The sequence below is a fragment of the Papio anubis genome, chromosome 15 (genome assembly GCF_008728515.1).
Source record: "Papio anubis isolate 15944 chromosome 15, Panubis1.0, whole genome shotgun sequence".
Taxonomy (NCBI): Eukaryota; Metazoa; Chordata; class Mammalia; order Primates; family Cercopithecidae; genus Papio; species Papio anubis.
The window spans coordinates 74,367,338-74,391,913 of record NC_044990.1 but is presented as its reverse complement, the minus strand read 5'-3'; the positions used below and the strand labels follow the sequence as shown (position 1 = coordinate 74,391,913).

The 24,576-nt window shown below is 36.7% G+C and overlaps 1 protein-coding gene across 9 annotated transcripts in view; it reads left to right on the top strand.

Annotated features, from left to right (window-relative positions):
* UGGT2 (UDP-glucose glycoprotein glucosyltransferase 2) overlaps positions 1–24,576 on the top strand; it is a 274,442-nt gene that overhangs the window by 157,151 nt on the left and 92,715 nt on the right. For all 9 annotated transcript variants that reach the window (XR_002518478.2, XR_002518477.2, XR_002518481.2 and 6 more), the window contains 5 exons: positions 3,057–3,159; positions 6,097–6,176; positions 9,653–9,842; positions 16,761–16,919; positions 17,257–17,342. Coding sequence is in view for 3 of the 9 variants with exons in the window: in XM_017951367.3 (XP_017806856.1) it covers positions 3,057–3,159; positions 6,097–6,176; positions 9,653–9,842; positions 16,761–16,919; positions 17,257–17,342 (618 nt within the window). In the remaining 6 variants the exon portion in view is untranslated. The remainder of the gene's footprint in view (positions 1–3,056; positions 3,160–6,096; positions 6,177–9,652; positions 9,843–16,760; positions 16,920–17,256; positions 17,343–24,576) is intronic.

Genomic DNA, 24,576 nt, shown 5'->3' with positions numbered 1-24,576 from the left:
CTGGAGTGCAGTGGCGCGATCTCAGCTCACTGCAAGCTCCGCCTCCCGGGTTCCCGCCATTCTCCTGGCTCAGCCTCCCGAGTAGCTGGGACTACAGGCGCCCACAACCGCGCCCGGCTAGTTTTTTTGTATTTTTAGTAGAGACGGGGTTTCACCGTGGTCTCGATCTCCTGACCTTGTGATCTGCCCGCCTCGGCCTCCCAAAGTGCTGGGATTACAGGCATGAGCCACCGCGCCCGGCCTAAACTGCTTTTTAAAAAAATACTACTACTGAAGATTCCCTGAGCTCACTCAGGTGTCTTACAGTTATCACCTTTAGTAATTTTGTCTAGAAATACCATTTTTTATTTTGTCAAAGAGCATTCTTTCCTATCAAGGGAAATAATAATATTTTATAAATACGGTTAAATTTATATGTAAATTTCTATATTAAAGTCACACTCTGTTATCGAATTTTAGAAAATGTCAGTGAACCTTTGGAAATTGATAATTAGGATAATACAGTAGGCCACAGTGATGGGCAAATACTTCAGGTCACTTTACATTTGAATTTATGAATTATCAGTATTATTTCCATAGTTATGTCTGTATATTATTTCATGAGCATATGCGCATATACTTCTATAATCACATAAAAATATTTATTCACAGCTTTTTAGAGAGAGAGATGTGTGTGTATCAATATATATGTTTAAACACAGCATTGTATCTTTGCCATTCTGCTTCTATGTCTATAGGGAATTATTTTATAATTAAATATGTTAAAACACTTGTTATAAATCTGTTATTTCTGTATTGATATGTTTGATCTTAATTCCAACTTTTAAAATTTAAATTGGCTTATAAGAAAATTTAAATTTGAGAAGGTAACTTAAATTAGAAGGTTTGCAAAAGGAGAAAGAAAAAAGTAGGAGTAAATTGAAATATGGAATAAAGTGAAAAATGAGAAAAAACAATTATATTTTTTCCCCAGCCCTGAAAGATCTCTATATTAGCCTATTCCCTTCCATTTAGACTGTGTGGATTTGCCATTCTCCTAGCATCTTAGACAAAGGCAAAAACAGCAATCCTAACTACTCCCCCCGTCATCCCAGGAACTTACATCATTAAATGTAAGTTGTGTGAGAAACTGTGAGGTCTTGAAGGAAGCCTTGCAGGCTGTGGCAGTAGTGACCCTCCTGCCGTGAGCATACCATGAATTTGGCTCTAAGTTTTCCAGTTTATACAGTTCCTCAGTTCACGAGAGGAAAACAAACTAGATATTCAGGTGAAATGTAAGTATTCTTAGAAGAGAGAGGACAAAGGAATTTCTCCCAGGAGCCTTTATAAAGAGGATGCTATATGATGTACAGTGTTTTCAATATTCTTAAAATAGATTACTTGACCTATTTTATGGATAGGTTAACAGTATCATAACAAAATTCAACTCAGAGTTTTCTATTGCAACAGCCTGTTTGAAATGTGTTCAGTATATCTGTAAGAGTTGATAAACTGTATATACCTAAGCAGTTCTTCACCCTTTTTTTTTTTCTGACCTGGGCTTTAATAATTAAATGACTGTCAGTGTGCTTGACAGTACTCTTCCTGGCTAATGACATGGAGTGTATCAATAGTTTTTTGGCAATTGAGTACAAATCTGTTACCTTAAGTAGGTGGTCGTTAGGATGTTGTTGTTAATACTGCATGAGAAAAAGGATGTTCTGTTCCATTCTTGGGTTAGTCAGTGTAATACCTACTAGTGGGCTCGGGACTGTCCAGTACATATATAATCAGATGGTGGGGACTATGGAATTCTGCTTCATACGACTTCATAGAATTAGCAGTAGTCTGGGAGAAAAAAAGCAGCAAACAGATGCATACTGAAGCCATGATAACATCTCATAAGGCATACCTAAAATGACCAGTTTTGAGTGGTGTTACAAAGTAGGATAGTAATTTGTAAAATTTTCACCAAGGTAACTACAGGAAGCAACAACTGTCGAGAGTCAGTTTAATAGCAGAACATCTGATCTGTGGCTCTTACATCTAGCAATAATTATCCATTAAGGTCTGTTGTCTGACTATGCCCCTCTTATTTTAACATAACTAAATCATGTCAACTGCATAGAAAAATGTTTTGCAATTTTCTATTCAGATGACCCATATTTGAAGTAGCTATATTAGCGTTTTAAAAATTGCTGAGCAATTAATCCCCTCACTGCAGAAAGCCTTTTCCTACCAAAGAAACTAATATTCCTGTAACTACATGTGCACCTCTTGATTTGGTAACTTTTTTCCTTTGTAATAGTAAAATGTATAATTAATTCGTCCTACATCTGAGAAAAAATATTTCCTACATGATTATAGTGTTAAAACAGTAATTCAGTAGAATATTCTCTGCTTTTAATCAAATATACACCATTAACTTTTTGTTACATTAAATATAGAATTGACTGTCTCCCTCTGGCCTATTCTGTACTTTTAATCATTTTCTCATTTCCCTTTAAAAAATTAGTCCATCTTCTAATTTAGAACTTATATTGGTGAAAGACAAAAACGGATAGGACAGAGGGAATGAGGTGAGGAGAGGAAGACTGGGATCAAAATAAAGGATGATTAATTTGGATATTTTTGTTCCTGAACTTACCTGTTACAGTATATTGATTTTTTGAAATACTAAATTTAATAAAGTAGAATAGTTAATTTTATTCCAAATCTGAAGAAATATATTCCACTAACATGAAAACATCTTGGCTTTATTTTTTAAATTGTACAACCAATCAGAATTTTGAGGGCCTAAAATTATCAGAGTTTTTACACTAATGGGATCATTCTTTGAAAGGCTTTTAAAAAATTGCTTCATTCATAAAATTTTACTTCATTTTCTCTCATTCTTTTCAGTTTTGTAATTTTTTGAAAACAGATTTTCAAATTTGCATTGTGTGAAATAACCAGTATTTTACAATTTTAGTGAGAAAGAAAATAATTTATAAGAATTATATAGCTGAGATCATGATTAATTAGTTGTTTGTATAAACTTAACTCATCATCTTTCATCTTATTTTCTATTTTCTTAGTGTTATAAAGATGAATCCTCAAGAGAATGATACGTTCTTCGATGTCATCGCTATTGTTGATCCATTGACAAGACAAGCACAGAAAATGGCACAATTATTGGTTGTAAGATAATATAAATTAGACTAAATATTTTTGTTTTTAAATTCATAATTTTTTCAAGTCTATTTTCAAGTATAATCAGCTGTTTGTGCTCTTGATTCTTCACCATTTTAATAGTGTCGTATTTCAATGCAGAAAATGAAATGATGGAGCTGTGCACAGGGTGTTGTTAGGACTGTGCTGAGGTTAGGTGGTGTTGTAAACTGCATTGTATTCCCCACAAAATTCATATTTCAACACATAAAACAGGTTTCAGTGAACTTGAAGCCCTAACCCCCAATGTGACACTCTCTGGAAGTAGGGCTTTAAGGGGATCATTAAGGTTAACTGAGGTCATATGGGTGAGACCCTAATCCAATAGGATTGGTGGCCTTAAAAGAAGATGAAGAGAGGGAGACTTTGCAAAGAAGAGGTTATTTGAGCACACAGTGACATGTTAGCCACGTGCAAACTAGAAAGAGAGCTCTCCCCAGAAAACAAATCAGCTAGCATCTTGATCTTGGAATTCCCAGCCTCCAGAACTGTGAGAAAATACATTTCTGTTGTTTAAACCACTCCATCTGTGGTATTTTGTTATGTTAGCCTGAAAAGACTAATGCAGGTGTCTTTCATGTGTTGTGAAGTGTGGCTTTTGGAGAAGCTGAAGCTTAAGCTTAAGTGGATAAAACTTGGCTAACATTATTTATTGTACTTTCCAAACAAGTGAAGCTGAAGAAAGGGGAAACATGGAGTTTGTATTCTATAGGTTTGGCCGCTGTAACAAAGGCCAAAATAACACTACTTTCAAGACTGAAGTTTCTTTCCTTCATCTCCCGGTCTAAGTATAGGCTGCCTTGGAGTTGCTAAAGCAGCTACACAGTGTGAGGGACTCAGGCACTGCCTGTGCCATTGTTGAGCAGTCACGAAGCACCTAAGATCACCAGTCAGGCCCTAACATCATCTCTGCACTTCTGCCAGCAGGAAGGGGAGAATAAGAACACAACCCCCAAGTTAGATGTATACTATCCTATCACTTCTCACTGACCAGAAGGCCCCCAGGCTGGCTACACTGAATGACAAGGGAGGCTGGAAACTATGGCCACAAGTCCTGCATAAACCTGGAAATTCTTCCCTTATGAAAGACGAAATGAATGTGAAGAGACAGGTATCAGTCTCCAGAAGGACTTATGTGGCTTACTGTTTTACTTAGCACCACTTTCAAACATTCAAATTAGAATGCAGCTTTCAGTAGTTAAATTTGAATAAACTAGTTCCATTAGAAGGCTGTATGTTTTTCTAGTGATATTGAAAATTTTACAAACTATTTGTCCTTTGGTAGTTGACTTCACTTTTGGAACAGGCAAAGGTAATTAGATATTGAGTCTGGTGAAAATGTAAGTGATCAAGCCATATGATTCTGCTGTATATTGAAATTTCAAAATGCAATTTTTTTTAAGTAGTGCGTACTGTCAAATCTCATTGGAAAATGAGATTTTATTAGTGGAGACAAATAATTTTAGAAAGACTTTGTCATTCTAGCTGTTCACTTTATGAAACGAGTAGGACAAACTTAATCCCATAACTGATTTACCTATTTGTTCTTTTAGCATTGGTTATACCTTTAAATTTATATGTCTTGAAATATACTATTCAGGTTATTCTTTAGAAAGCAATCACATCTGAAAGGAGTGGAGCTAGTATGATGCTTTTTAGTGTGCAAAATCTCTATTCCTATGGAGAGTCATTATTCACAAAAAAGCATATTAGTTAAATTTGAAAAATTTTTATATAAAAGTAGAATTTAGGAGTAAGAAATGTGCAATTAGCCAAAGCAGGAAGATCACTTGAGAAATTGAAGACCAGCCTGGGCAACATAGCAAGACCCTGTCTCTAAAAATAATAAATAAATAAGTCAAACATGATGCTGTGTACTTGTAGTTGTAGTTACTACTCAGGATGCTGAGGTGGGAGAATTGGTTGAGCCTAGGGATTTGAAGTTAACAGTGACCCATGATCACACCACTGCAGTCTATCCTTGGCAATAGAGCAAGACTATGTCTCGAAAGAAAGGAAGAGAGAGAGAGAGAATGAGAATGAGAGAGAAAGAAAGAGGAAATTATACAGAGATATAAAATATGGGATTGCATTCCAGTTTCCATCATTGGTAATAATAATGTACTTTATTTCTGAGTAACTTTATTTCTTAATTTATAACAGGATAATTTATTGGAAGAAATGGATAATTTCTCATCTAACACTTGAGAAAAACAGTGGTTCAGTGACCTCCAGAGTAGCAAATATGATGAGTGACAGAATAAGAATTGAAACTCAAATCTCTGTAATCCTTAGTCTTTATGTTCTAATTTCTCATCAAGCCTGTATTCTTTCTGTTGCATGTATCTGTTTTGTTACTTCTCCCTTTACCTGTATCCTTTGTTAGCTAATAGCTTTCGAATCTTCACTGACATGTTGCCTATGTGGAGATCGGGACTATCAAAATTAGTAATTCTTCCTCTACTTCTTATGATCCAGGGAAATGAAAAGAAAGTATTTATTTGTAGGTAGCCAAGAACTTCCGAATTCCAAAAGAATCAGGATACTGCCAATATTGTTGTAAGGTCACCACTTTGTATTTGCAGATCAAGGTTCTAGTATACTAAGGAAATTTAGATACTATGAAAAAAGTCACTTTAGGCAAAGGGCAAGCAACATAATCCTGGGACATTGAAATCAACTGTTGGGATTGAAATCTTGCCTCTGCTGTGAGTTACTGTGTGACCTTGAGCACATTAATCTCTCTGTACCTAAACTGCAAAAGCACTATTTCAGCAGGGCATTATAAGGATCAAGTGAGATAATGAACATAAAGTTTTAATATAGTACCTGGTACATGGTAAATGCATAACAAATATTAGCTATTAATATTATTTAATATCAAACCTGAGAATTTCTTTCCAATAGGTACTTGGCAAGATTATCAACATGAAGATAAAGTTGTTCATGAACTGTAGGGGCAGGCTTTCAGAAGCCCCTTTAGAGAGGTGAGTCTGAATGAACAAAATTTCATTTTGAAAAATTTGTAAATGCTGAGAAGAAAAAAAGAATCATTGTTACTGAATCTGTTTTTTTGTTTTCTTCACAAGATGCTTCACAGAAATAAGTCAGAAGGTCAGACTGTTTATTAACCTTAACTGACATAAAATTGATAGAAAAATTAAAATAACCTAATTCAGTAAAGTGATCTGACCTAATTACAGAATTTATATGGATTTGTATTTATTCATAGGCATTTTTGGAAATGTGATTGAGGAATACCTATTTAGAAATATATCAATGGAGGCCGGGCACGGTGGCTCAAGCCTGTAATCCCAGCACTTTGGGAGGCTGAGATGGGCGGATCATGAGGTCAGGAGATCGAGACCATCCTGGCTAACACAGTGAAACCCCGTCTCTACTAAAAATACAAAAAATTAGCCGGGCGAGGTGGCGGGCGCCTGTAGTCCCAGCTACTCAGGAGGCTGAGGCAGGAGAATGGCGTGAACCCGGGAGGCGGAGCTTGCAGTGAGCTGAGATCCGGCCACTGCACTCCAGCCTGGGCGACAGAGCGAGACTCCGTCTCAAAAAAAAAAAAAAAAAAAAAAGAAATACATCAATGGGAAATAAGGTGGAATTAAACCATTTTTGGTTTATCATAATTACCAAAATGATCTTTATTATATCATCACATTTACTATTTGGGGGTATTAGGATACAATTAGTTTAGAATAACCTGCCAGAGATATAAAAAAAATTGTTTATAATTATATACAAATATTCCTCATTAACACCCCTGTGTTGAAATAACATTCTCTCTCAAGAGGGGACAAAAATATACCCATTCTCTTCTTTTTGGATCATAATCACTGTCATTGTGAGCCATTCTTATTGATAGGAATATTCAATTCTCCTTCATGTGTCATTGGGCAGAAAACAGGGTATGTACCATTGCACTAGTATAGCTTTTTAAGACTTGTTAATGTGCTCATCTCTGTAGTATTTAATTATGTAATTCTAAAAAAAGTATGCATACACATACAAGATAGAAAGGTAGCATTCTGTTCATTCCTTGTTTACTTTTCAAATTGTATTTGTTACAACTGACGTACTGTAGATTGTTGCCTTGAGCAGAACTTTTTTTTTTTTTTTTTTTTTTTTTTTTTTTTGGAGACAGATTTTCACTCCCATTGCCCGGGCTGGGGCACCATCACAGCTCACTGCAGCCTCGACTTCTCAGGCTCAGGTGATTCTCCCACCTCAGCCTCCTGAGTAACTGGGACAACAGGTGTATGCCACCACGCACAGTTTTGTGGTTTTTTGATTTTTGTTTTTGTATTTTTGTAGAGACGGGGTCTTGCCATGTTCTCCAGGCTGGTCTTGAACTCCTGGACTCAAGAGATACACCTGCCTTGTCCTCTCAAATGCTGGCATTATAGGCATGAGCCACTGTGCCCAGCCAGAGCAGACATTTTAAACCTAAGTATTTTTAATAGTTGGAAAGCAATAAAATGGAAAATGTGGGAAATTTAAGTGAAAGTTTAGGACTTATTCATTGTCCCTCAAGACTCTTGTCCATATATCTCATTCAGTTTTTATGCTTCTCATGTGTCTTTTGTATTTTAAATTTTATGGCATGGCTTTTTACATCTGAACAAAAACTTTAAACTTTTTAGCTACTAATTGAAAGGTTTGTTAGTTCCATGAGTACAGAATTTTTATTCACAGGAGTAGGGATCCTCTCTGTAAAACATCACATTTTATAATAAAGAATAGGATTATTGAACACATAAGCAAGCATAATCTACTGGGAGGGAAAGAATTGACTTTTCTAGATGAAATAATGTACTGGAGTAAACAGTTATTTTTTTAACTAGCAGTTCAACAGAATCTTATTAACTCAGTAGCATATATCAAGCAATCTAGCGTACACATTTATTCCCAGTCCTTTCCTTTTAGTAAATTTATTCTTCTCAGAGATGAGACAGGTTAAGGGCAGGAATCCCCTCAACTCCTTACTCTTACCTGCTATACTTCCTCAGCCTTCCTGTATTGTAGGAAAAGAATGAGGCATCTTTCTTCTTTTTTAGGTAAACATTCCCTCTCTGTTTTGATCTCATGCTTTCCTGTTTGTTCTGGATCCTTGCTATATCACATATTCTCTCTTTTGGATCTTTAGTCTCTATACTAGCTTTTTTCTTTCAGTTGTTACAGTTATTCAATTTTTTAAAAAGTTGCTCCCTTAACTTTCTCTCCTCTAGAGTCCTTTTTTTCCCTCTTCTTCATTCCTTCTTATCTAAATTTCTTCAAAGAATGGTCAGATTCTGTCTTCATGTCTCATTCACTGTACTAAGTCACAAAGAAATTGTTACTTACAACATTCACAGAATACTTTTTCTTTGGTATTTCCACTGCAGCAAGAATTTGTTTTGTACATTTACTTCATGACTGTATTCTCTCCTGTTTCTCTTCTTTTTATTTTCTTTGTCTATCTGCATAACATGGCTCCCAGTGATCACCACTGCCTGGGACTCACACTGTAAGTTCTCCTGGAGTGAGGGCTGGACCTAGTGATTTGGCTCTCATAAAACAAAATACGGCGAAAGTGATGGAATTTCCCTTCTGCAATTAGGTTATGAAAGACTGTGACTTTTGTCTTGCTGACATTCTCTCTCTGTGGCTCTTCTGTGTGCTTCTCTTTTGAAGCACGTTGGAGATGCCTTTTTGGGAAGTAACTGCGAGCAGTCTGCAGACAACTACCAGCAAGGAACTGCGGTCCTCATTCAGACAACCCTTGAGGAACTAGATGAACCTGGAAGTAGATCCTACCCTTGTTGAGCCTTGAGAGAACTACAGCACAGCTGACACCTTGACTGCAGTCTCAAAATAGTAAAAGCCACTAGCCTTGATAGCATAACATAATAATTCTTGTGCACAATATTGAAGGATGAGGTTAAAATACAGCAAAAGTGAAGTTAAGTCTAAAAGTGCTATTAAGCAGTTGCTTTCAACTTAATCCTGTTTGTTTTTAGTTGAGCTTTTAAAAGTGGAGCTAGAATTTCAGCTTGAATTTCACTTGTTTCCTATCATTTCTCTTCATATTATTAGTGGTGGTAAAAGTTAATAAAATAGCTGAAAAATAGACCATGGTCAGATTTGAAGGAGGATGCATACAAATCGTAATACAATAACAGATCATAAACTACTAGAACCTGCATAAGTCAGGTATATCTTAAAGGGATTCTAATCATGTTCATTAAGGAATAGTTAACAATGGTAGACAATATTCATAGACTTAGATAGTAGTGTCAACAAAATAATGATTGTCTATTATAAGCATTAACTCTTCTGCAGTATAGTGTGTTTTAGTCTTTTTGTTTGTAGACTTCTGGTCAGATCATTAAGCCATTTTCAATTTTAAAAATATTTTAGAAGAAAAATCTCAGTTTTGATCACATTATGTATTTTTATGTTTTATTAACAGCTTTTACCGTTTTGTTCTGGAACCAGAACTGATGTCAGGGGCTAATGACGTTTCTTCTCTGGGACCAGTGGCAAAATTTTTGGATATTCCTGAATCACCCCTCCTAACCCTCAACATGATTACTCCAGAAGGCTGGTTGGTTGAAACAGTACACAGCAACTGTGACCTTGATAATATTCACTTAAAGGATGTAAGTTATTGTGTATAGTCATATAAAGAGAGAGAAACAGGATAAATTCTTATCAGCTATTACAATTGTAGCAAGTGAGCGATCATACTATGAATGTTTACCAGAATATTCTTTTTTATATTCTAGGTCCTGATCCAGTCTTTCCTTTGATTTTTAGGTTTTTCTCATTTCCAAATTCAGCTTCTCTGGTTTTCCAAGTTCCTAGGTGTCTTTACCTTTTTTCTTTCTTTCTTTTTGCCTCAGACTACTTACTTATAGATACTTCTCTAAGATAAGCAATGTCAAAAATATGGAGAGAAACACTTGGCAGCTTAGTACAACACCATTAAGTACTTATTTTGCTCTTGAAGTTTAGTTTTTAACTCAGAGAGCAAATTTCACCCAAAACTGTTTCATTGTTGTTGGTTTTGTTTTTTTTTGTTTGTTTGCTTTTGTTTGTTTTTTGTTTTTTTGTTTTGCCTCATAACTCATAGCCAGAGAAAGTAGTCCTAACTAGATTAGGGTAGAAAGTAGGAAACAAAATTTGCGGTATACTGCAGGCCAGGTATACCTCCTTCTCATCACCCCCTATATGACCCTTGTCTAGTGAGTAGTCAGAATTCTCTGCCTCAGCTGTTGTGATTCACAGCACAGAAAGAAAGTACTAAACTGAGTCTTTTAAACATTGAATTTTGAATGAGAAAAGGAATTCAGAAACCACAAAAAAGGGAAGCATTTTAGAAGAATTTAAGATATGTGTGTTGGTCTGTTTTCACACTACTATAAAGAACTGTCTGAGACTGGGTAATTTAAGAAGAAAAGAGGCTTAATTAACTCATAGTTTCACATGGCTAGGGAGGCAGGCCTCCAGAAACAATCATGGCATCATGGTGGAAGGGGAAGCCAGGCCCCGCTCACGTGACAGCAGGAGTGTGAGGGGAGTGCCACACACTTTTACATTATCAGACCTCATGAGTACTCACTACCATGAGAACAGCAAGGGGGAAATCTGCCCCCATGATCCAGTCACTTCCCACCAAGCCCCTCCCCTGACACGTGGGGATTACAGTTAGACATGAGATCTGGGTGGGTACACAGAGCCAAACCATATCACTTGGTATCCAGAAAATGAGGAAAAAATACTTCCTTCTCCTCATTGTCATCCCTCTGACCTATTTCCAACTCTTTGTGTCTGATACCTCCTATAGAATATAGCCATTGCCCTGACCGAAGCATAAACATTTACCTGTAATAATTTGGTTAAGATTGTTTATAATGTTTATGTCTCATGATTATGCATTACCTTTTGCCTAAAGATTTTCCTTCTAGGAAAGTTTATTGTGATCCACTCATGTGTGGATTCTGTGGGATCCTAAATCACTTTTCTGTAACATACTCCCCATCACTCCCAGCTGAACCCACCTAAAAACCTAAAACTCAGTCATAACCATCTTCTAATATCAGTCCTTCAAATTTAGAGAAAAAGCAGCAAACTAATATCATTAATGAGAAAAAGTTAACAAATGACTCTTACAAGAAGTGAAAAAAAAAATCGCTGTTTTTTCCATGATCAGTCAGATCTCTTAACAGAGTCTGGAAATCTTCATAAAGAGAGTGCGGCAATATACTCAATAAGGTAACTTTTAAACACCCTATCCAAGTGTGAAGTGTTTGTAGTGGGAGAAATTAGTACAGCTTAGGAAAGATTTTAAATTGTCTGCTGGTGAAAATTTCAGCAGCTATTCAACAGCTGATGGAGATTAACTAAAACTTTTTTTTGTAGTGAGTGTCAAATCTAATAACGTCTTTTTAGAAGGTGTTCAGATGAACACTAGCTCTGACTCTGAAGTTAGAAGACTAGGATGAAGGAAAATTTCCTGTGTTTTCATAGTTTAGGTGAATAAACAAAAGAAGATTATAAATTCTAGCATCTGTAAAAGTTAGCTACACCTCAGGCTCATCTTTTTCATTGTGTGCTATACATACTTAAAATATTCTGCAACCATCCTGGAAAAATAACAAAGGCATTTGGTATAGTAGAAAGGATTTTTAGACAAAGGGGAAAAGTGTGTACATCCTGGCAAAAATGAGACTAACAATGAGATATTTACCACCATATACTAACTTGTGCAAATAATCCTGGTTACACCTAATTCCCAAACACTATATAAACACCTGGAAAAACTTGATCTGGGAAAATTCTCCCTTGGCAAGACTTTGTTCACATGATTGTCACTACATTGACATTATTGCACAACCAGCATTAATTCCATAATTAAAGGTGACAAAAATGATTAAGAAAGCTAGGCCAGGCACAGTGGCTCACACCTGTAATCCCAGCACTTTGGGAGGCCAAGGCGGGTGGATCATGAGGTCAGGAGTTTGAGACCAGCCTGACCAACATAGTGAAGCCCCGTTTCTACTAAAAATACAAAAATTAGCCAGGCATGGTGGTACACGCCTGTAATCCCAGCTACTCAGGAGGCTGAGCAGGAGAATTACTTGAATCCGGGACGTGGAGGTTACAGTGAGCCAAGATTGTGCCACAGCACTCCAGCCTGGGTGACAGAGCAAGATTCTGTCTCAAAAAAAAAAAAAAAAAAAAGCTAAAAGTGAGACAGTTACTTTTACCTGGAGTTCAGATGTGTTGCTATTCTCAGCAATTATTGTTAGAACTGCATCCAAAGACTCTCTAATTATATTTTATCACAGCATATGTCTGAAAGATATCAAAACACCTGAAACAACAATGGTGCTTACCAAGAGAAGAGAAGATGCAAAAAATAAAAGATTGCTAACAGGAAATAGGATGTGACTCTGTTAAAGAGAATTCGCAGAAAAATGCATTAACCCCTCTGAAACATAAATAATTTTGATATCTGTTTTATTCATATTTATTGATATATTCATTACAAATATAATTGTGAAAGAATCTCTGTTTGATTGCCAGAGATATGGTATAGATCCTAAATAATGCTATATTATAAATTAGATGAACAGAGTTCATCTTGGGCTCAGTTTATTCTCTCAGTGCATAATATATGAAATTTATATCTCTCATCATCAAACGCTTAAAAAATTTGGGAAAAGGTCACATTTGCAGTGAAGAGTTCTGTCCCTTCTGCAAAACTTAGAAATTTAAACCAAACCTTAACTAACTTGGAAATCTATATATCAGAATAGTTGTACTTTAGAAGTCTCCCTTAATCCACAAGGAATTTGTTCTAAGATACCCCGACCCACTCAGTGGATACCTGAAAACACACAGAGTACCTAACCTTATATACATTGTTTTGGTTTTTTTTGTTTTGTTTTGAGACAGAGGCTTGCTCTTTGTCACCCAGACTGGAGTGCAGTGGTGCGATCTCAGCTCACTGCAAGCTCCGCCTCCCGGGTTCGCGCCATTTTCCTGCCTCAGCTGCCGTCCCCCGCCCCGCCCAGTAGCTGGGACTGCAGGCGCCTGCCACCACACGCGGCTTATTCTTTGTATTTTTAGTAGAGACCACCGTGTTAGCCGGGATGGTCTTGATCTCCTGACCTCGTGATGCACCCACCTCAGCCTCCCAAAGTGCTGGGATTACAGTCGTGAACCACTGCGCCCGGCCATGTTTTGTTTTTTTTTATATACATACTTACCTATGATGAGATTTAATTCGTAAATTAGGCACAGTAGAGATTAACCTTAATAACTAATAATAAAGAGAACAATTATAAAAGTAGGTCATCATCCTCTTGTGCTTTGGGGTCACTAAGTGAAATAAGGGTTCCTTGAACACAAGCACTGTCATGCGAGATTTTATTACAATACTCAGTGCACAGTTTAAAACTTATGAGTTGTTTATTTCTGGAATTTTTCACGTATTTTTGGACCATGGTTGACTGAGGGTAACTGAAACTGTACAAAGAGAAACCACAGATAAAGGAAGACTACTGTACCTTATATGCCTCAAGCCACCTAATTATCTAAAACGAATTCCTTACTTTAACTCTTTCTTGAATTTTTGCCCAGAGTCCTGAATAGTTTCTTAAAGTTCAGACTGCACTAAAGTCATTAAGTTCAGCCTTCACATGCCTTAAGATAAGATTCAAGAATAAACTGTACTGTCATTTATCCATCTCCACTATCAGATAGCTTGTCAGAGTTCAGATCACAGATCAAGATATGTGTTATGGCTTTGCTATTAATAACTTGGGAAAATGTGTCTGCAGTTACACAAAATCACATTCAATGGCAACAAAAATACTAGATTAACGTATTTACAGACAATTGTTAACAAACCCAAATGTTAATGTTTATTATTAAACTTAACCTTTTCTTAAAGGAAGACACTTAGCTATTCAGCCACAGAAGAATAATACAATTAATATCCTATTAGAAAAATTAGTATGTTCCTTGGACACAGGGAGGGGAACATCACAGGCCGGGACTTGTTGCGGGGCGGAGGGGCTAGGGGAAGGAATAGCATTAGGAGAAATACCTAATGTAGATAACAGGTTGATGGGTGCAGCAAACCACCACGACATGTGTATACCTATGTAACAAACCTGCACATTCTGCATATGTACCCCAGAACTTAAAGTATAATTAAAAAAAGAAAAATTAATACATTTTCAAGGATATATTTGAAAGGTATTAAATTTATGTCTATCAACAATATTTAGAACAGAAAATAAAAATATAAATGGAAGATTGAAACATGTCAAAAAAGATCACTAACTTTCATATTTTTGCTAAAAGTGAACTTTGTGGCCAGGCGCGGTGGCTCACACCTATAATCTCAGCACTTTGGGATGCCAAGATCACTTGAAGGCAGGATTCGAGATCAGCCTGGCCAACGTGGTAAAACCCCATCTTTACTAAAACTACAAAAAATTAGCTGGAAGTGGTGGCCTGTTCCTGTAATCCCAGCTACTCGGGAGGCTGAGGTGGGAGAATCGCTTAAGCCTAGGAGATGGGTGTTGCAGTGAGCCAAGATCGTGCCACTGTACTCCAGCCTGGGTGACAGAGTGAGACCCTGTCTCAAACAAACAAACAAATAAATAAATGAGTTTTGAAAATAGGAACTAATTTAACTTAAATCACCTCTATGAAAACTTAAAATATTCACTAGAACTCTTTGGAAAAGGAATTGGCTGTGTTTTTATGTTGTGGTTTGAATAAGTCAACAGAATTGAAGTCTGTTATATAAATCTATAGGAACAAGATAAATTTTCACATTAATATATTATAAAATTAAGAAGATACTATTATTCACAAACTGGGTAAGTGTATTTAGACTCTTCCCTAGTACCTAATTCATAATAAAATAATTGAGCTTTACTTTACAGTCACTTTGGTGTATAGCTTCCTTGTCTGTAAAGTGAAGGTGTTGAACTACATGATCTCTACAATCTTTTTCTAATTTTTAACATTCTCATATTATTCTGAGACTATCCCATGAAAATCTTTCCAGTCAAGTAAATTGCTGTAAAGACTCTGGATATAGGTTAATAAATTATATAAAGTTCATCCCTAGAATAGTAATTCAACAACAAATTCAGAATTCAGCTAAAGTTGTTGAAACAAATACTGTCTTCAGAGAAGTTACTTAATTTTTGTTCTTAAAACCAGTAAAATAACAACAGGAATCAAGAAAGAAATGCCGTAGACTGGGCACGGTGGCTCACGCCTGTAATCCCAGCACTTTGGGAGGCCGAGGCGGGCGGATCACAAGGTCAGGAGATCAAGACCATCCTGGCTAATACAGTGAAACCGTGTCTCTACTAAAAAAATACAAAAAAATTAGCCAGGTGTGGTGGTGGGCACCTGTAGTCCCAGTTACTTGGGAGGCTGAGGCAGGAGAATGGCGTGAACCTGGGAGGCAGAGCTTGCAGTGAGCCGAGCTGGTGCTACCGCACTCCAGACTGGGCGAGAGTGGGAGACTCCATCTGAAAAAAAAAAAAAAAAAAGAAATGCTATAAACAAATATTGTAATTATTATTTCTGAGATAATTGCAATCAAGGAAAACAACTATACAATACAGAATATATCCAAATACTCTATCCCAAACACACTAAACAATAGTGTTGAAAACCTAATATGGTGAAATAAGATTAAATATAGGCAACATCACTGTCTTTAACCTTAACAGAATTCTCAATTTGTGAAAATCACTTACTGTTTGATTTATTTTCATGTTTAGTTATGCTATTCATATGAAGTAGAGAAAAAGCTTTATCTTGAAAATATTTATCATAACATTTCCAACAGAGAAAAATCCAGAAACAACTGGAATGTCCAGCCATTTTAAAAGATGTTTATAGAGACAGAGACATGCTCTTAGAAAACCATGTTTAATGAAAAGGCAGGTTACTTATAAAAAATTTTATGAAGACAAGAAATAGAAATCAGTGTGTTGATGTTTATATTAGTATTTATTCTGTTGAGGTGCATTCTGTTTTTTCTTCTTTCCACTTGGGAAGTGGAAAATTAATTTTTATTAATTTTTTAAAATTAACTTTAAAAATGAATTATATTGATCAATTTATAATTAGTTGATTATAGACATTTTTTTAATTACAGGAAAGCCGATAGATAGTAAGTTAGCTTTCTTGCTAAGTCTGAAGTGGTAGCTTCAGGACAATAGCAAACTGAAGCAGATTCTTTAAGGAATTTCCCATCTAAATCTAATGTTCATGTCTTTCCTGCTTGGTTATACTGGTGCATATATCATGAGGTTCCGGTAAAGCTAATGTCATGAAAAAGAAAAAGTTTATCATAAGCTTTTTGTCTTGAAGAAATCAATTCAATTCATAAATTCACTGATGTGTAAAAGACAGACTTGAAGTTACCCACCAAAATACATTGGCCAGTATTAAAATAATCACATTTATTTTTTTCAAAATTTTGTTTTATGAGTTTTACTAACACCAAAAACAATGACATACTTCCTCCACAGACTGAGAAAACTGTTACTGCAGAATATGAACTAGAATACTTACTCCTCGAAGGACATTGCTTTGATAAAGTGACAGAACAGCCTCCTCGGGGTCTGCAGTTCACACTAGGCACAAAAAATAAACCAGTTGTGGTTGATACAATAGTGATGGCCAATCATGTAAGTATTATTTAATTGATGATATTTAATTTGATGTTTTGGTGAAATTCTCTGTTTTCCTAAGAGTAAAATGAAATAATATTTATTCTGCTGTTGCTGAACAGTTTGCAGAAAATAAAATTAAATCTTTGAATAAGATAAACAAAAATGGGGAAAATCATACTTTTGTAATATTCTTTTAACAGATTATTGTAAAATCTCTTTACTTGGAATTGATTTATAGAATTTATTCATTCTACAGTTAGTAAATACTTTCTTGGATCATTCGTGTATTCATGAACAATTAGATGGTTTTTAGTCGTATTACTCAGTGATTATTTTTTTCTCATCTTAAAAGGGATATTTTCAATTAAAAGCAAACCCAGGTGCTTGGATACTGAGGTTACACCAAGGAAAATCTGAAGATATTTATCAAATAATAGGGTGAGTTATGCGGACTGCTTTTAAATTTTTACACATAAATATGTTTTTAGTGTAATACAACCAAGATCATCAAAACAACAATTAAAATGTTAAGATTGGCCTGACGCAGTGGCTCAAGTCTATAATCCGAACACTTTGGTAGGCCGAGGCAGGCAGATCACTGGAGGCCAGGAGTTGACCAGCCTGACCAACATGGCAAAACCCCGTCTCTACTAAAAATACAAAAATTTGCGAGGCATGCTGGCATACACCTGTAACTTCAGCTATTTGGGAGACTGAGGCCCAAGAATTGCTTGAACCTGGGAGGCGGAGGTTACAGTGAGCGGAGACCGCACCACTGCACTCCAGCCTGGGACAGAGAGCAAGACTCTGTCTCAACAACAACAACAACAAAAGGGTTAGGTCTGAATATCAGCAAGAGAGCAAAATAAGACATTCCGGTGCTCATACCCATGCAGAAACATCAATTTGAACAACTATGCGCTCCACACATGAAACTACCTTAATAAAAACTAAGGAACGAGGTGAGCTATTACAACAGTGCAGTGTAGCACAGAAATAAGAAAGACACATGGAAGAGTGTAGAAAGGATAATTTTACATTACATACATCACTCCTTTCTCAACCTGATTCAGCACAACTGGAGAGATACCCACTAGGGGGAAGGAGAGGGAAGTGAGCACCAGACTTTGTCTTGGACCCCAAAACCATGCTCACCCCAATAAAACCCAAAGCCAGGTAGGCCCCATAGCCCCAACTTAATGCTGGTACCAGAAGATTCAGCTGCCGGATCCTGTAGCCCCAAGCTCCAAATCTGCCTGGTAGGTTCAGTTTCCAAGCCTGCCCAACCACGAGGCCTACCCCAGAAGCCCTAAGCTGTTGCCCAGCCCCAATGCCAGGCCAGCACCCACAAATTCAGGCTCTTAGACTTTTCCCTCTGCCAGCATAATTGATATATTGATCATTTAATGACAATATAGTATACGTTATATCTTATATAACAACACCATTATCCTTGGGTCATATTCAATTTGGAATTGGTTTTTTGCACAAAAATTTTCCTGTTCATCAGTAGAAAGCAGGGATCATCACACTTTTTTGGTAAGGAGCCAAAGTAAGTAAGTAATGTTCATTTGAGAGCACGTATGGTCTTTGTCAAAATTGTTTTTTTAACAATCATTTTAAAGTGTAAAAATAATTTTTAGCTTAGGGCTATTAAAAAAATAGACCATAAACCTGATTTGGTTTACTGGCCATAGTTTGCCAACTCTTGATAAAGTCTTTTTTATACCCTTAATAAATATCTCTAGATTTCATTGCTTTCAATAAATACTTATTGAGCATCTTTTATTATACCACACATTGTGCTCAACAAAGATAATATAGGAGTAGGGGTTACTGTATCTTTTTTTCACCACTCTTTCCCTTTTATACTGTGCCTAGCTCATAGTGTCAGTTAATAAATGTGCTTAATGGCTTATGCACACGGAGCCAGGGATGCTTAGTTCTATGGTAGTGGTGGGTAGGAGGAAGTCAGTATTGACATTAGAGATGATAGAGATGATCTAGAGTACCTCAAGAGAGTTTTGAAGAATTAATAGGAAGTTACTAGTCATACCACAGATGGAACCTTCCAGGTGGTGAGTAGACATGCACATCTCTCATCTAAAACTCTTAGGGCCATATGTGTTTTAGAATTTAGAAGTTTTTAGTTTGGAAAGTTAATACAGTACACATGTCATATATTATGACATATATCCCAGCAGGATCTGAGAAAGCCCTTTATTAAGCATAATTTTTATGCAGAATGTGTTAATATTCATACTAAAAGGGTTTATGTAAATGACTGAAAAAGAGAATGAAAAGACAATCCACAGACTGGGAGAAAATCTTTGCAAAGCATATGTCTGACAAAGAACTTATATACAGAATATATAAAGACTATCAGAACTCACTATGAGAACAAATAACCCGACAAAAAATGTGCAAAAGGCTTGAACAGACACTCTACCAAAGAAGATATATGGATAAGTACAGAATATATTTAACATTGTTTGTTATTAAGAAAATCTACATTAAAACCACAAGATATGCCATTAAAATGACTAACTTTATAAAAAGAATGATGATATCAAGTGTTGGTGAGGCTATGGAGTAACAGGAGCTGTTTTTCACTTCCATTGGGTATGTAGAATGGTACAACCACTTTTGAACAATTTGACAGTTCCTAGAAACTTTAAATTTACACTTAGGCTAGGCATAGTAGTTCACACTTGTAATCCTAGCACTTTGGGAGGCCAAGGTGGGAGGACTGCTTGAGCCCAGGAGTTTGAGACCAATCTGGGCAACATAGCAAAACCTACCTCTACATAAAATAAAAAAAGTAGTCAGGCACAGTAGCACACGCTTGTAGTCCTAGTTACTTGGAAGGCTGAGATGGGAGGATCAGTTGAGCCCACGAGGTGACAACTACAGTGAGCCATGATCATGCCACTGCACTCCAGACTGGGCAACAGAGTGAGACCCTGTCTCAAGAAGAAGGAGGAGGAGAAGGAAGGGGATGGAGAGAAAGGGGAGGGGAGGGGAGAAGAAGAATTTGCTTTCTGTGGTTTCTCTCGCCCATGGTTAACCATAGTCGGAAAATATTAAGTGGGAAATTCCAGAATAAACAAATCCTACGTTTTAAATTATGCACTGCTGAGTAGTGTGATAACCTCTCACACCATCCTGCTCTGTTCCACCTGGAAAATCATTCCTTTGTCAGGTGTCTGCCCATGAGTCACTTAGTAGCATTCTCAGTTATGAGATCAGCTGTCATGGGATCACAGTGCTTGTATTCAGGTAACCCTTGTTTTACTTAATGACCACAAAGGGCAAGAGTATTTTGCCTAATTTATAAATTAAACATTATAGACATATGTGTATAGGAAAAACATACATTTAGGGTTTGCTACTATCCATGGTTTCATACATCACCTGGGTGTCTTCGAATCTATCCCCTGTGAATAAATGGGGGTTACTGTACTACTGCATGTCTCCTTTTATAAGTTATAAAACACTAGATAATACAAACTATAGTGACAGAAATCACTTGGTGAGATGGAATAAGCAGGCAAAAATAAGGGGGAGTATTGGAGACAGCAGTTGAACAATGCTGTTTGGAGAACCCCCAGCCAAATTGAGTTCCAGTACTGGAGTGGCTGGTGACCTTGCCCTAATGAGGAATGAAAGGCAGCTGGATGTGAATGTTTACTGTGTGCCTTTCATGGGACACTTCATTTACCTGGTGGATGGTCTAATTCATAGTTGTCTGACCCCAGACCCAGGCTCCCTCACACAGGAAACTTGTTTGTACTGACAGAGGCCTGTGTGGCTCTTGTCTGACCCATGTCCAGGTTATGCTTGCCTGACCATCATGGTGACACTTAGAACCCAACCTTGTGTTTTTCCCAGCATCTCCAAGAAAACCCGGTCCGGGATAGTCCCTGGCTCTTCCGATGGGTGGTGCAAACTTAATACACCACCACAATAAGAAATAAGTTCAAAGATTTATTACTTACAAATCTTGGGCAGGAAGGGCTCCATTTCTAGGTCACATGAGGCAAGAATGAAGAGGAGTCAGGCAGAGAGAAAGAGAGCATGCACACAACTAACAGTATATATAAGGGAATAGAGCATGGGTCACTTTTGGTCTGTTTGAAGGGAAGGCAGGACAACAGAAGCCCAGTTTACGAGGCAGGAAGGGTGCCTCTAAGTTCTTATCTTTGGCTACCAGCTAGACCCATTTGGGTATGATATTCTAATGCCTAGGCAGCAACCCATGCTACCTTGCTGTGTCATTCCCATTACAGATACACAGTTCCTACCCTCCCAAAACTCATTCCAGTGGAAAAGATAGTCAAGAAAATGAGTGACTATTATATGTTCTAAGTGCTATGAAAGAGTGCTATGGTAGTATAGAAAATGAGTAAAATAGACTGTAACATTTATATTGACCCTTATAAAAGCCATGGTTTCAAGATATAATTTTAAGAAGCATTCATGCTTTGTTTCAGCTTTTTAAATTTTGTGCAAACTACATTGCCAGGAACTCAGTGTTTCTATATCTGCCACTACTGTTTCACCATTATGTTTTGCAAAGGGAGAAACCCTTTATTTGAATTGTAAGTCAAATCCCTTCTGTACCACCAACTATCTGTGTGATCTTGTATAAGTTTCTTTGCTATTTGTAGTCTTTATTTCCTCGTTACAAAAGGGAATAATCCTACCTCCCTTATGGGGTTTTGGTAAGGACTAAATGAGAAAATCATCATAGAATATTGAGTAAATGTCCATTTCCTCTCCACTTATTCCTTCTTTACAAATACAGTTATACAATAGCACATGTATTATGTAAAACTAAAACTATACATGATTTAGTTTCTATTTTATCTTCTTTACTATTATTGTTTATCATACACAGTTCATAAAGATGTTTTAGAGAGAAAATAGTTCTTGATGTTATATTTGAAGTACCACTAACATATTAGTGAAAATTGTGTTTTCTCATTCACAGACAACTTTTGGCAGTAGAAATAACTAACAAATTTGTTTGTATTACTTATAAACAATAAAACCATATACTTAGTCATAATTTAATTCTACATACAATTAATGTTACTAGCTATCCAAAATAGAAAAAAAATACATGTTACTGTATAATAAAAAGTCTAACGAGGTCAATATAAAATATGACGAAAACTGATGTTGTTTATCCTAAGGTTTATGTTTTAATTCTAATTGATATTAACTTTAAAATTAGGAAAAATATTCCTGAAACCTGCTAAAAATCTAAGCTAAAATAATATTAATATGAGTTTCTAAGTTCAGATTTTAAAGCTATGACTAAATTATTTGATATTTTTAAATTTGGCTTTCCACTTCTGAGGCATAATGCCCACAATGTGTTCTTTCTGTGTCTGTCAATCTTTTTATAGTCTTTAACTGCAGATTATTTGTGTATACTCAGTATTGGCTGTTACTTACCTTGAATACAAAAAGTCTCAAAATTATTCTCCTTTATTTCTTTGTAGTTCTACCAAAATTAGACAAATGCTGCTCAGATTTTTCTAATTGTAGACAATACTTTATGCACCTTCAATGCCAAATTACTGTGCTAGACTTCTCACTTGAAATCTTTAGAAAAATCTTTTCTGCCAAAGTAATACTTGTAATTAATTTTAGTTTGGTACCTTTGAGACTGAACTGTTTCTCCTATGTTTTATACAGGAGGAAGGAGAGAGATGTTAAGCAAGGCTTTCCGTTCTTTCTCTGCAGGTACTTGAGTTGGTCCACCGTAACTTTGCTGGTTCTGTAGTAGTTAAAACTCACTCTCTGTGGACTCTTAAAAGTTCTCTATTGCTGTACTTCACTCTCTAGTTTCCTGGTTCTGTTGGTGTGGTCTCCTCGTACCTCCTGGTTGCCATCTTGGCAGGACACATGACTACCCAATTGTAACAACAAACCAAATCGCTCTCCTTCTTGGCTGCATCTGATCTGTAGAAATACTTACACATCAGTTGCCCAACAAACTCTAGTTCAGACCAGTTGCAGAGGCAATAAGCACTCTCCTGACTTCTCAATTAAAGCAATTAATCAGTCCTCAAATATCCAATCCTGCTCCATGGTACACTTTTAACTTTCCCACACATGAGTCCTCTCTGCATCCCAGCTTCAGAATATGTATTGCAAAGTGTTTTCTCCTTAAAGTGTCTACCTTACTGAGTTTAGAATGAGAAGGCAATACTCTTCCCCTTCCATCCTCACAGGGTGTAGTGGTGGAGACTCACAATCTGGCAACAGCTCTCTGTAAGGAAACTCTTCTGCCTTCATCTCACACAATCGCTTTTCTGAACATTTGTATATGCTTAATCTCTCTGAGGAGCAATCTGCATATTGTGAGGGTATTGAGAATGGATGACTATGCATACTCACTTCGGTGTCTGGTAGCTATCTCATTGGTATTTCAGTGGAAGCATTCTAGCGTCCTTTTACCCTTACCCCCAATATTCTATTTAGTTCTTTGCTATCATATTACCATTAGTTAAATGTAAATTTTAATGAATTCACTATTGATCACAGTTTGTATATGTCTATTAATTTTCACATTCATTTTATGTTTAGATGGTGTCTTAGGCCATTTTTTGCTGCTGTAACAGAATACCTGTGACTGGGCAATTTATAATGAACAGAAATTTATTGGTTCATAGTTCTGGAAGGTTGGAAAGATTGAGGGACAGCATCTGGCAGAAGCCTTCTTGCTGCATTGCCCTATGGCAGAAGGCAGAAGTACAAGAGAGAGCAAGAGAGGGCCAAACTTGGCCTTTTGTGATAGCACCACTTCCACCCAATGAAGGTGGAGCCTCATCACCTATAATTGCCTGTTAAGGATCCCACCTCTTAATACTGTCGCAGTGGCAATACAGTTTCAACATGAGTTTTGGAGGGGAGGGACATTCAAATCGTAGCAGATGGCTGACTTCACATTATCACAGAAGTATTTAACGCAAGCAATTGGATGCTTTTACATTGTGTTAGAAAGGATTGGTGGAGCAAGCTCTCCAGGAGGGCTGGATCCTAGGAATGCTTGAGAACAAAGCCAAGGAACTGACCAACCAGAAAGAGCTGCTACTTTCCCATCATCAGAAGTGAGAGAAAGTTAGAAGCTGCTGCCAGCAACACATCAACTGGCCTTTGGTACCCAGAAAACTAAGCAATTACACACTGGAACACTGATGTAGAAAACCTCAATGTCTCCATGACTATGCTTGACAAAAGAAGCTAGGCAAGTGTCAGCACATTGCCCCACTCACTTCTAAGTTCCAAATAATATGCAAATGTATCTATCTGTTTAGCAGAATCTAATTATCAACCAAAACCTTAGCTGCAAAAGAGTTGAGTAACAACAACAAACAAAAATGGGTGTAGCTTTCTAACTCCTGCAGTGTAAAAGATGAGATGTTGCCTGCCATATCATAATATACAACACCTTTCCACAAATAAGTTTTTTCAGAGACATTAGTGGTGTACCCTCAAATGTTTAAAACTTTGAGGTGGTCCTCAAAGGTTTAAAAATTTCTTTTGCAGTTCCATATGAATTATAACTTTCCTAAGTATTGAATAACAGCATTATAATTTTATTCAGAATGCTTGAAACAAAGCTTCATCATTGTTTCTTACCAGTTAGTGTTTTGGA